The following is a 12,963-nucleotide window of genomic DNA, read 5'->3' on the forward strand; positions in this document are numbered from 1 at the left end:
ACTTTGACCCAGGCCTGTTGTCTGTCACTTCTGAGGACCTTCCTTAGACAAAGAGTCTGTTCTGTTGTTAGGGAAGCCGGGACTGGTGGCTTAGTGGACTAATGCATCCACTATCTAGGCCTGTGTTTGACCTCAGTCACAGGTTCAAATCCTGGAAGCGGACTCAACCGTTCATACTTCTTAGGTTGATAAAATAAGTACGTTGAGTAGGGTAATAATGAACATCTATTTTTCAGCATCAAAATAAGTTTCCGGGTGAACATGCGCTTTACAAATACATGTTATGCTATGTTGTTGAAATACACAGCCAGAGTTTCTGCAGGAGAAAAACGCTCAAACAGAAGAATTCAGGATTCTCTACTCAGTGGGGAGGCTGACAAGAAAAAGAACAGATAAAGAACTGAGTAACATTTACACTGTGAAGCCCAGCAGGGGAGTTGTGGTGAGCCCCTATGCTCTTGCATGGCAGATTCATCTTCCTGGCTGTCCCAGCTAGGCTTCAAGAATGTCTTGTATCTCCTCCCTTGCCTGGTAGGGACTGGTGGGGTTACTGTCACAAAGTGCAACTGGAAAGTATTCCCACCAGAGAGTTCTTGTACACCTCCCTGAAGTGCAAAGCCTCAAATTGGATGAACCACGACAGTCACCTTCTGCTGTTTGCTATAGACCATGCCCAACACATGTATGTCTGCTTCAGTGACCTTTGTAAACTCTACATTGCTGTGTCCCTGAGTTTCTGGAGTGTAGACTGGAGGGACTGCTCTTGTAGGCCAATTAACTCCTCTCTCACTTGTGTTTTAAAACTCATTTTGTTTGGGCCAGCCTGTGACCACCACTGGAAAGGCCACAACACCTTAGTCAAGCACTCTTCCATCTGCAGATGTTTCTGTGGCAAGCTGGTGCTGTTTGGCAAGAAAGTGGTGTTATGTTATGTTAAGACGGATTTATAAAGCGCTCGGCTACTCAAAAAGAGTGTCCCGGCGCTTAAAGACCCACTTGTCCCCGTGTCCAGGTGGCCTCAATTGTTGATTGCCCTCTGCAAAGGGAGACCGCACCTTAGCGCCTGGATACCCTCATGGGTGATTAGCAGCGCTCTATAAATCCTGATTGATTGAATGACCATGAGGTAATGAGCCTCCTGACACTACTAGAGGCTTGGGGTACAGTAATAGCATTGTTTGCACAATGTTTGGCATAAGAGATTTTAAGGACAAATCACATGGTCACAGACCTATACAGAAGCAGCATCCATACGTGCACAGTGAAACATTTTCTGCCCAATTCCCGTAATTGCTAGTAATTTCCCTAGCTGTTAGTTATTACGTAACTATCCTGACTGGTTTGTTTGTTACTGTGTTGCTCTTGCGCTTAAACAAGTAACATTTTGAACAGTCTAATTGCTAAGAGTTACTTTGTGAGTTATTGAGCTCTGAGTCAATCGCTCCACACAACCTCCCTGAGTAAGTCTAGGATTACTCCCTTTGCACCTATGACAGTCAAGAGTAGCAGCCTGGCCTGGGGCATGAGTTTTTAAAGACTTTAAACGCCACAGTTCAGATCCGGTAACCCCTTCTTGCCCAGTGGTCCCATAACCTGTTCTAACAGCTAGCTTTTCTCATTTCAAGCAGTTGTATTAAAGATTTAGATTACAATTGGATGGTGTGCCAATTTGTGCTGAAAATATTTCTATAAATTGTAATGCGTGTTCTTCCTTTTTTTGACCCAGGTTCCAACTGACATAAAAGGTAAAACAGTCTATGTAATGAAGAAGGCTAAAGCTCCGATTGGAAAGGATAACATTGGAAAGGAGCTGGTCTTTGGAGAGGTTTCTGGAGGACCAGTTGAACATATAACTACTTTCCTTGAAGAGGTATTAACTGTGTTCTGTTTGCTCTTTATTGTAAAGTTGGGCTGGCATTGTGAGTTGTCAATGACAGATGTTAAAGTTATTTTCAGTTTGTTTTCATGTGGTCAAAGGAAAACTAGCATTGTTTCAACAAAGATTGTTAAGGGACAGTCGATGTGTAATATGATACTCTCAACAACATTCCAAATAAGTTGAGTTGATGAGGGCTTAGCAACATTAAAACACATATTTGTTCATAACAATTAATGTAATTTCACACTCCTTCCCGCCCCCCCCCCCCAACCCAAAGCACACAATCGCAGTGTTAGCAACTGATTGTCATTCTGTGTTCACAGGACCGATGCACCATAGTTCAGATAAGAGTTTGATATGCTACACACCTGTTTAGTGATGAGTCCATAACAGCAGGAATTAAAAAATAATGGTTAAAAATGAGTGGCTTATCCTGCACAATGCTTAGAGAAAAATCTCCCCAAAGCAGGTGACCTACCTGGGAGATCTTCAATGTCTTTTGGCTAGCCACTATATCCTGGTCTTGAAAACTGCTGATTAGAGATCTATGTAACGCAACTGTTTCTAAACATTTTTTTTTTCAATTTTCATGTTGGTCATGCTGTGTCTGAGAGATCTTTTTGTTGTATGCTGCATCCATTATTTGGAGAGTCGACACCCATCCATGGAAATAGGGTAGGAGTTCTCAGTGGCTGGCTTATTTGGGGTCATGTCTCCCTCCTTATGAATTCTCATGGTCATCACGTTGGTAGAGTATAGCCAAAGGAAAGCTCCCATCTGGGCTGGAGAATAGATAAATGCTTCACTTTAACCCCATTCAGTTTTTCAAAACTTTTGAGTAGCGGGGGTTACGGTTGTTGTTTTTCAAAGCCTGTCGCCTCTAAAGTTGATGTTGGTCACTTCTTAAAGCTTATTCATGAGGTTTGTGAATTTGGGGAGTTTTAAGACTGCCACCCCAGAGTTACTGATATTGGGGTTACTTTTAACTCCAAAGTTAGAGGGGATTACAACTGGAACCCTAAAAAACTCTTGAGAAATGAGGAATTGCTGGGGGAGTTGATAATTTCAGGTCCAATTTCCCATTGTAATTTCTCATTTAGCTCCAGACTTCCACTCAGAGAATAGGTTTTAGCAGCTGAAATCTCCTATTCAAGTGAAACAGATCTACAGTGTTCCCGTGGAATTCAATACCAATGGGGCCAGCTAACAATGTCACTTGCCTGCTTGAAATAAGAGGGCATTCTTAATGAGATCCTTCATAGTGCATGACTATTGCAGGAGAGTAAAAAGTGTTCTTTCAATTATTATATAACAATGAGTTGAGTCGTGCATAGTTACTCTTTAAGATGTGTTTAGAATATGCCATTGTTTTATCACCCAGTGCTCTTTGCAGTCTCACTCACATCCATGAATAACCATGCCTGGGTTCACTTGGCAATGATTGTTACAGTGTTTCGTGTGCCAAGAGGAATATAAAAAAAGATGAGATGTTGCTGTCCAATTTCAATTTGATCTCATATCTCCTGTCCTGGGCTGGAGGTTGGATCTTTTGCCACTGTCCTTCTCCAACAATCAAGAGCTGTACATGGAACTTGCGTGTAGGGAGCGTCTGTGGAAGCTATTTTATTTTCAGTATCTGGTGAATTTGTTTTCTTCTCAACTGCTAGATTTTCCTAATGTGATGAGGGATTTCCTCATACTGTTGAATTCCTGTCTGATTCTAAAAGGGCAGTACCAAAGTAAATCATAGGTCCTATGGAATGCTCTGCGATTTTTTTTGTTTGTTTGTTTGTTTTTAACCATGTAACAAAGGACAAACCATAACTCATGGCCTCTTAAACAGAGCTGTGAATTGGAGGCAATTGTGGTGTGGATGAGTCTACTGCAACCCACTAGGTCTCATGAGAACAGAAAATTATCTGGTACACCTTTCAAAAAAAGGCCAGTGCTGGTGACTGTAGGGAGATGTACTTTTCTGTTCAAAACAGATAATTTCTTATGTTTTAAATGTAAGTGGATAGTGCTGTATCATAGCTCATCGGTGAAAATGCAATAAGGATGATAAGGCCATCATCCTAATAATGATTTTTTTTTAAAAGCCACACCTATCCTTCAGACTGTGTAGGTGTAAACCTATTCATGTAGAGTGACATTGGGGCTTGAAGAGTCATTAACCTTTCATAGAAAAGAGAAGATGGCTAGAAGGTAAGAAAACACACGAACCTCGATATGGTATTCTATACGAATTAGAGAAGTAATCATATAAGGGAAATTCACAATAAAAAGTTGTCAATGTAGAGAAAACGGAGGCTTATATCAGTGTAAATACCTGCGATAATTTTATCTCTTGAATGTATATCGAAATTACTCTATACTTTGCCAACATTCACTCTTTTCTTAGAAATTAGTTTGTCGAATCATCACAAATTCCAACATAATTGACTCATCCCCAACGTATGAACAGATTTGTCCAGAAACAGTAAAATGATTTATACGCAAATTCATTCAATAAGGTATAAGCACTGTTCTAAACACTGTTCTGTCCTCCTCGAGGATGCCCCCTTCATCTGCGTAGATCCTGCCTTTAGTATCCTGAGTGCCCCACATGTGCGTTTTCTAGGCACACTGTGAGTGTGTTCACTAGCACCTGCAAAATAAGAGCAATCCATTATTTGATCAGTCATGTTTTCTTCGGGTATAAAAAACAAAAAACAGCAAAGAAATGAAAGAAATTTTTTATAGAAGACGGGTATCAATATTGAAACAATTTGAAAACCACCACCTACATGATACTATTGGTTTAAAAGCACAAGAAGGAAACGGGAGTACCAAGTACACACAATAAATGAGTAAGCCTGCTATGCGGAACTCCGAGAAATGCAAAAAAAAACTCAGACGCGCTATATGCGGAGCTCCACAAGCGGCGCAGTGCATTGGATAAATGCTGTTTGTGGTGATTTTCAGTGCCAGGTGCTTGTCTGCACTGTGCAATCATTGCGAACAGCACAATGCACAGCGCAAGCAGGCGGTGCTTCCTTTCTGCCACTCGAGTAGATTTTTACTCAAGCTGCAGCTTTCTCAAAATGAACAGACAGTTTCTCAACGAGAGCGGTCATGAGCATGCGCAACCACTCGCAATAAGAAATCTGACCTGCTGCATTGAGAAATCTCACCAGGAAGTTGATTTTCTACACTCGTGCTCACCAACTTGATGTTGACTATCGCAAATGATGAAAAATCTCGCCAGGAGGTGGATTTTCCTCGCTCGCGCTCTCCAACTTGACATTGACAAATGCAAGTGAGGGTAAAAATTCTGCTCAGCTATGGGGAGCGGAGTTTTTCAGAACTTCACGAGCTCTGCGTAACGTAGAGTGCGGAAATCTCTGCAAACTCTGCGAGCGGAGTTTACCGCCCAGACTTACAAATAATAACAAAACAACAATGTCTCAACTGGAAGTCATTTAACAAGGGCAGTTACATACAGTAATACACATCATGGAGGACGAAGGGGAAAAAGGAAGGGGACCACAATGGAAGAAGGTGAAAAGAAGCAATTATTATTGTTCAGTAGTTATAGCAGCACCAAAGTACATTTAATTGTATGGTGACCATAACACACAAGATAGCACTGTGCGTGCTTCATGATGGGTGACGGCGCAGTGACACAAGAGTGTGACCGGAACAGCGTGAACGGCGAAAAAATGAGGAACTAATAAAGTGGTCAATAAAAACATGAAATTATGTACAAATGTTGTTTTAAATTTTAGGATAAATGAATTGACCACAACAGCGCCAAAGTTCTGTGCTGGGTCGTCGACGGCGTTGCGGCCCGATTGATTTCACTGGACGCTTAACTCGTCCCGCAACCGGATTAGCTCCTGAGGATTCCCTCCTCCACCTTCCTTTACCACGCAAAAGAGAAACTTACTAAACATTGTGCCGTGTCCTCCAAGCTACCTCAATATATTTGGCTACTGAGGCAGCACCAGCAGAAGTAACAGTTTGCTACTGTTCTATATTATAGCAGGATTCCATTGGACTGCTCTTGTGTCAGTTATGGTATGCTTATGTTGTAGTCAGAAAAGGTGACATTACTCACTATGAGCACCAAAATGATCTAGACCTTTTGTATGGACCGCTTCAGGATGATGTACATAATGTTTCACAGATGTACCTCACAAATTGACAGAGCTTGGAGCAAGGTAATGATTTCCTCTGAGCACTATTCATTTTCTTTATGGTGCAGCATGCTCTTTGCCTGATGCTTGTTTTGTCCGTCCTGCAGCTGCTTTTTTCCTAGCGGAATTCAGCCTAATCTTAGTACCGTCCCACGTGATGGTCATGGCTGGGATTCATTGGGGGAAGATTCCAGGGGGAACCTCTGTATGCCAGAGATCCCCCCTTCCAATGGTCTCTCCTTACTTATCATTAAACACTGCTGCCTAACCCTCTTATGTGACTAGACCATCAATTCATTACACAGATGCCTGTCCCTACCTGGTACACAGGGAGGCATGCCTGTTACCTTTGAGAGCAGTATACCTCCAGCCTTACATCTTCACCTTTCAGCTGAAGACTTTGCTCTCCTCTTTCAGTTAGACACATTTTAGATTGTGCCTACAGACAGCAAAAGCTGGCAGTAAACCTATTGTATCCAATTTAGTCTGGGCTTTCAGTCAGCCCCATGTTGATGATCGGATGGCTTTCTTGTTGTCATTAAGCTAGTGACAGACTGCATCATTTAATGAATTCTAAATATTCCAAGGTGACTGCCATGTGTGAATGGTTAAGAGTTAGCTATTCCCTATCTGATCCTTCAGAGGATCTGTATGACCTTGATCACAAAGACTGGTGCCAACACAAATTCTCGCCTCATACCTCACTTCACCTCATAGACCACAACTTTCTTTTTTTAGACCATATCCCTGCAACCTAAGAATTGCCAAATCTCCTCATCTATCTCGCAACTATTTGCATGAATTCCCAAACACCCCACTAATGTTTACATCTAACTTTTATTAATGTATTCTACCACAAAGAATCTGAAGAGAATGATTGGAACGGTGTCCTTGATAGCACATTACTAATCCAAATGGGCAACAAAAACAAACAAATAAACGGTGAATTAACAACTAATGTTGGCTTTTGAACTAGTGTGCTGCCCACCTCCAGTACTATAATGCCTCATCATGTATAGTAAGTGCTATATAAGTGTAAAAAGATTTCAAACCGCAAGTGTCCATCAATGACAACCAGTTAGGAAAGTGTTTTCTTAGCTTATGAAAAAGATTTTAAAGTTAGCCACATGCATGGATGAAGTCGTCCAATAATTTTTGCCATAAACTTTGGCAAAACCTACTAAAAGCATTGGTGAAGACCTATTGACTTTGCCAAAGTGTCACAGGTGAGGCCAATTGGCTTTGCCAATGCTTGCACTGTTAGGTGAGGCCAATTGGCTTTGTCAATGCTTGTACTGTTACAGTATAAGCTGCCCTCCTGATGAATATATTAAGCAGTGGCTTTGTTTACTTTCTAGCTTTTTGATTATTTTTTTTTGTTCCAAGATTATCCCTGCTGATCACCTAAAGAGTTGTTGATTTGTTATAGGCAGTAAAATAAAATCGGCAATAAATCAATTAAGCCCCTAAGACCTGGCCCTTGTCTCGTATTACTTCTTATGTAGAATGTAGTACAGTGGTGCCGGGGCTTCTGAAGGTTTTCAATTGATCTGACAACATGGAAGGTTCAGCTAGAAAGGAAACTGATGCTGATGTACTTAAGAACATTTGCACAATCCACAACTTTGTGTTTTTAGTCTGGGCACTAAAGGGGTTTCCTGTCCAGCAAAAAACGCTCTTACTGAATTTTTTATGAATTTCATTCCAAATTGGCTGCTTTGTAGACGGTCATAGGAAACTATTTACCATGGTCTTTCCAGAGAAGCTATATTTCAACCTTTTTGTTATTTCGAACCTGTCACCTAGCCTGCAATAATATGGACCATGGCTGCTGTGATTACTGGTTCTAATAGGTGCCGGAGAATTATGTTTCAATGAGTCACTTTGTATCTGCCGAAAAGCTCCCTGTTGGTTTGGGACTGGCCTCTTCTTCTTCCACAGTGCTCAGAGCCGTCTCTGGTATTGTTTGATAGGCCAGACTGCAGAAAACAAAACAGTATCTAGAAACCTGGTTTACCATCCCTTAGCTATGCTAATGAAATTCGTCTAGTAAGAAGCATACTTAAGAAAAATTGTGATTCTCTTCAACCTACCTGGATAAAGTGTTACAATGAACAGAGTTGTAGTGGCTAAAACTCCACAAAGAACATACAGAATGTATGATTACAGGACACAAAAGCTGCTAGAGGTTTAGTCAAGTGGATTGAGACCCATCAATTCGTATTGGCATACATCCACTGCTTGCGACCCACAAGTGCAACCTGGATAGATTTTAAGGTCATGCTTTATATGGAAACTCACAATCGATTCTGGAAAACAGCTGCTCTGCAAAATAACCGTGCATTTGATCATGAAATGTAACTGTCAGTGCCTTTCTTTTCACTTTTAGCCTTTTTGAAGCTTTGCTGGTGCATTCCGGTCTCCCCAGCAATGTCGGTGAAGATTGTATGCAGAGCAGAAAGTCCAAAGACACACAGTTGACTTATATGTGTCACTACACTTTTTCTAATGTTAACTAGAAAACATGTTTCCAGGAGCAGCAAATCTCATCTCTTATACCACCTGTTTGGGGCACTGCCCACACTCTATGCAGTATTGATGTATACTCCTGCATGGGCTAAAAAAAACTGAGTGTGATAAACGTGATATATTCACTGGTGGTAATGCACACAAAGTAACACATTTATGGGTAGCCCCACAAAAGTGATTCCACCATCCAAGCTAACCCTGAGCTCTCACCTTCATGTAAGACTGAAAAATATCTGAACATCTGTTGTATTTCCCACTGCAGTTAGTGTCCTCTCTGTATAAAAAACAGAAATAAAATAATCCTTATGCTATGATTCAATAACTGTCATTTGAGTGTAGCAGTGTAAGACTAGATCCAAAGATGCCTATATGACTAGATAGATTTAACACACAGTTTACCACTGAGAGAGTTCTCAAATTCACTCTCAAATTAAAATTGTTCACTGCATGTAAAACATGTGGCTATGACACGCACTAAATGGAGGTCTGGTAAAGCTATGGATGAGGAGAGCCTTTCGAAGCAAGTGAAAGTCTTGTCTCAATTACCCCTGCATCATGTGAAAGGCTGGAAAATGCATTAACTTATTTAGTACTTTATTGCAGGTCAGTGATCTGATCCATGTAATATAAGGCTTACATTGTTTACACTATTGTCTAATGACCACATATGTGTGCTCCTTCAGAGGATAAAAATCGTATGCTTGTCTATCTTGTCCTGTTGCATGATTGTGTATCATTTGTTGTGTGCTAAGGAAGCTTTCTAAAATGAATATCTGCTAGGATGTATGTGTGATTTCTGTCTGAGTCCTCTTGGCCATTAGGCTGCCTGGTAGGGACGATGCAAACCTTAAGACGATTTATTTATTTAGAGGTTTTATATAGTGCTGGCTGGACCCAGAGGTATCAGAGCATTTTACATGGGTAAGAAGGTGGTCACGGTTTAAAACAATAATCCAACAGCATGGAAAACCAGCAAACATGTTACCAAACGAGAAACCGCTTGAAGTTACATAAATCAAATAAACAGATAGAAAGAGTGGAGGCTATATAAACAAGTAAAACATGGAAGTGAGAGATCAGAATTCTGTGTGGTGGTATGGGAAGGGGAAAAGCATGAAGGGCAGCAGGAGGTTAGATGTGAGACAGGGAGGAGGGAAGCAGAGTGGAAAAATTTGGTAGGAGGGGGTAGTGGGAGGGGGTGGGAAGGACTTTGAGCGGGAGAGAAAGAGAGAAAGAGAGCAGTGGGTAAGGGAGAAAGCTGAGCCAGTGGAATGTAGAGGAAGGGGAGGGGGAGGAGCGAGACGGTAGGAAAGAAGGGGAAACCAGGAAAGTGGAACAGGAAAGGGCGAGTTCAGGGCGCGGTTAAGACCCTCAATATTTATTGAGGAGGTGCTTTTTGACGTCTTTTTTGAAGCAGGTGTAGGAAGGGTTGCACCGTAGGTCTTTGGGGAGGGCATTCCAGATGTTTGGGGCATTGCCGGAGAAGGAGCGGGATTGAGTGGATTTATTTTTTGCAGGGGTGGGACTAGGAGAGCGTTGGTGCTTCCTATGGGTTGTGTGCTGCCCGCTTTGCATATTTTGTTGGCGAGGCATGGCGGTGTATTTTGATGGAGGACTTGGTGTGTAATGCAGGCAGTTTTGTAGGCGGACCTGCCTTCGATGGGGAGCCATTTGTGGGTTTTGAGGGCTGGGGAGATGTGGTTGAAGCATTTGCAGTCAGTGATGAGTCTTACTGCAAGGTTGAGCACAGATTTGAGTGGAGCAAGGTGGACCTTGGGGATTCTGGTGAAGATGGCATTGCCATAATCAATACGTGAAAGGACCAGTGATTGAACAACTAATTTAAAGTCATCAGTAGGGATAAAGGGCTCAACTTTCTTTAGATGACGGAGAGGGAAGAGGGCTCCTTTAGCCACGTTTTTGATGTGCCCACAGAGTTAGGCTATTATCAATGGAGATACCTAGGGATTTTACTGAGTTGGATAAGGATAGGGAGCAGTTGAGGGCATTGAGAGAGGAAATCCTGGTTTGAATAGGGAGATGGCTGTTTTTAGGGGAGAAGAGAATGATTTCATTTTTTGGGGGGTTAAGTTTGAGATGATTTAATTGGAACCAGGTTTGAATCTTGGTGAGGGTGTTGTTGAGGTGTAGGATGTCCGCATGGGTTTTGATCTTATAGTAGAGTTTGGGATCATCGGCATAGAGGTGGTAGTTGATTCCATCTTGTTTAAGAATGAGGGTGAGGGGTTCCATGAAGAGGTTAATGAAAGAGGGAGAGAGAATAGATCCTTGGGGGACTCCTAGGGAGACCAGAGTGGGGTTTGATAAGCAGTTGTGGATTTTGATTTGCTGTGATCGGTGTTGGAGGTAGGAGACAAACCATTTATGTGCCATACCATTGAGGCCAAATCGATCTCTGAGAACATTAAGTAGGGCAGAGTGGTTGAATGTATCGAACGCAGCGGAGAGATCAAGGAGGATAAGTAGGCAGGTCTCGCCATTGTCATTGCTATTGATCACATAGCAATTCTTTAGTTAGGGTGACACAGTGTATAACAGAGACGGTAGGTTACTAACACTTTCTAATAAGGAAAAGGTAGATGAGACAAAGGTTCAATTCCCCTGATATTTGCAGATTTGCCTGTAGTAGTCCCAAGGGCAGATCATGGCAAGAGTTTAACCAGCAACATTTGATACGGGAAAAAAAGTTGTGAGCTGTCTTGAGACAGCTGTGGGGCCTCAATGTTGCATGGGTGGGGAGAAGCACTTACTGATGCACCTCAAAGGTCCTAAGTAACAAGTGGGCTAAAGGTAGAGTTTGGGAATCCCTACTAAAAAGGGGAGCAGAGGAAGGCTTGAAGGTGTACAAGAAGAGATGGATTCAAATAAAAGAATACAAGAGACACACAGTCGATAAAAGAATAAAATACAGACGTACTAGGAGTACAGCAGCAGCCTCAGGTTCAACAACAAAGAGTAACATTAATGTCATGTGGGTGCATTAGTAGATACGCCCAACCTCCAGGGGCCACTGAACCCCTCTGTGCACAATCTTCAGCCATGCAGGGCAGAAAAGGGCAACAGTAGAAACGAGCATTTGCAATGCAATAGGTCTCGCATTAGTGAAAGTTTGAGCTATTGCCGTTGCAAATGTTAATGCTTGTTACCATACCAAAGTGCCTTATTTCTTAGTAGCTGGCCTGCGACAAAAGACATGTCCACCTATCAGAACAAGCATTTGCAATGCAAAAGGTGTTTCATTACTGAAAGTTTGAGCTATTGCTGTTGCAAATAATAATGTTTATTAGATTGTTTTAGATCAAAAAATATCCCAGCAGTAACATCAGTAATAAAAGAAAATACACAAAGCAAGAAAAGGGTGCTATACCACAGGCTGTGACTAGGTGTCCCTTTGGAGTTCTACAGGGACCTCAATTAGCCACATGAAGTACTGCATCCTTAATGCAATTATAAAAAGAAATATTGCAGCTCAACATACCTTTGCATTTGTTTTTCTTGTATTACTTATGATACTGCTATGATATTATTTGACAAAAACAAAAATCTAACAAGCATTAACATTTGCAACGGCAATAGCTCAAACTTTCACTAATGCGAGACCTATTGTATTGCGCATACATTGACTTGACAGTACACTGTTTACACGATGCTCGTAAACCAGGGAAACCTAATGCCTCACCAAGTGCTGCGAACAATGTTACAGCTTTATAATTGTAACTCCCTTCTGCTCACGGGGAGTACTATAAATACCCTTGGGAGACGGTGCAACTAACAGTTTGGGGGCGTTCCTCCGTGTTGCTTCTAATCTCCCTAAAGATCGTTCTGGAAGCACAGCCGCCATGCTTTGAGGGGGAGTTTAGCAGATCACGGGTCCGTGACACACACATCTTCGGCCAGAGCTGCCGATTTTGGAACTGGGGAACCAGGTTTGAGTCTCGACCTTCGACCCAACATCCTGTGATTTTGGGCAGTTTTATATGACGCGAACTCGGCCCGAAAGTATTGGAGCGCTTTACATGAGCACCAGTTACGTTACACAAGGACACATTCATTTTGGTAGTCACAGGAAGATTAAGTGATTTGCCCAGGTCCAAAATCGGAAGCTCTGGCCATTACGCCATATCCTCTCTTTATCTCCCCGTGCCTAAAAACACAAAAAAAGTGAATGTGTCCTTGTGGTTTGTAACTGGTGCTGCATGTAAAGCCCGCCGACGCCTTCGGATCAAGTTTGCGCTACATAAAACTGCAAAAAAACATAGTATCACCATTGGCACCCCTCAGTCCCCCCTCCCCCAGAATACATACCCAAATAACACACACACAGACTGTTAGGTTGGGTAAAATTTTGCTGCAGGT

At 42.0% G+C, this 12,963-nt stretch overlaps 1 protein-coding gene across 1 annotated transcript in view; it reads left to right on the top strand.

The window, feature by feature from the left end:
- The window catches only part of DNAH11 (dynein axonemal heavy chain 11), a 3,007,685-nt gene that overhangs the window by 202,353 nt on the left and 2,792,369 nt on the right, over positions 1 to 12,963 (top strand). Inside the window, exon 2 of the mRNA XM_085631597.1 lies at positions 1,727 to 1,870. Coding sequence (XP_085487723.1) covers positions 1,727 to 1,870 — 144 coding nt within the window. The remainder of the gene's footprint in view (positions 1 to 1,726; positions 1,871 to 12,963) is intronic.

The sequence above is a fragment of the Triturus cristatus genome, chromosome 10 (genome assembly GCF_964204655.1).
Source record: "Triturus cristatus chromosome 10, aTriCri1.1, whole genome shotgun sequence".
Taxonomy (NCBI): domain Eukaryota; kingdom Metazoa; phylum Chordata; class Amphibia; order Caudata; family Salamandridae; genus Triturus; species Triturus cristatus.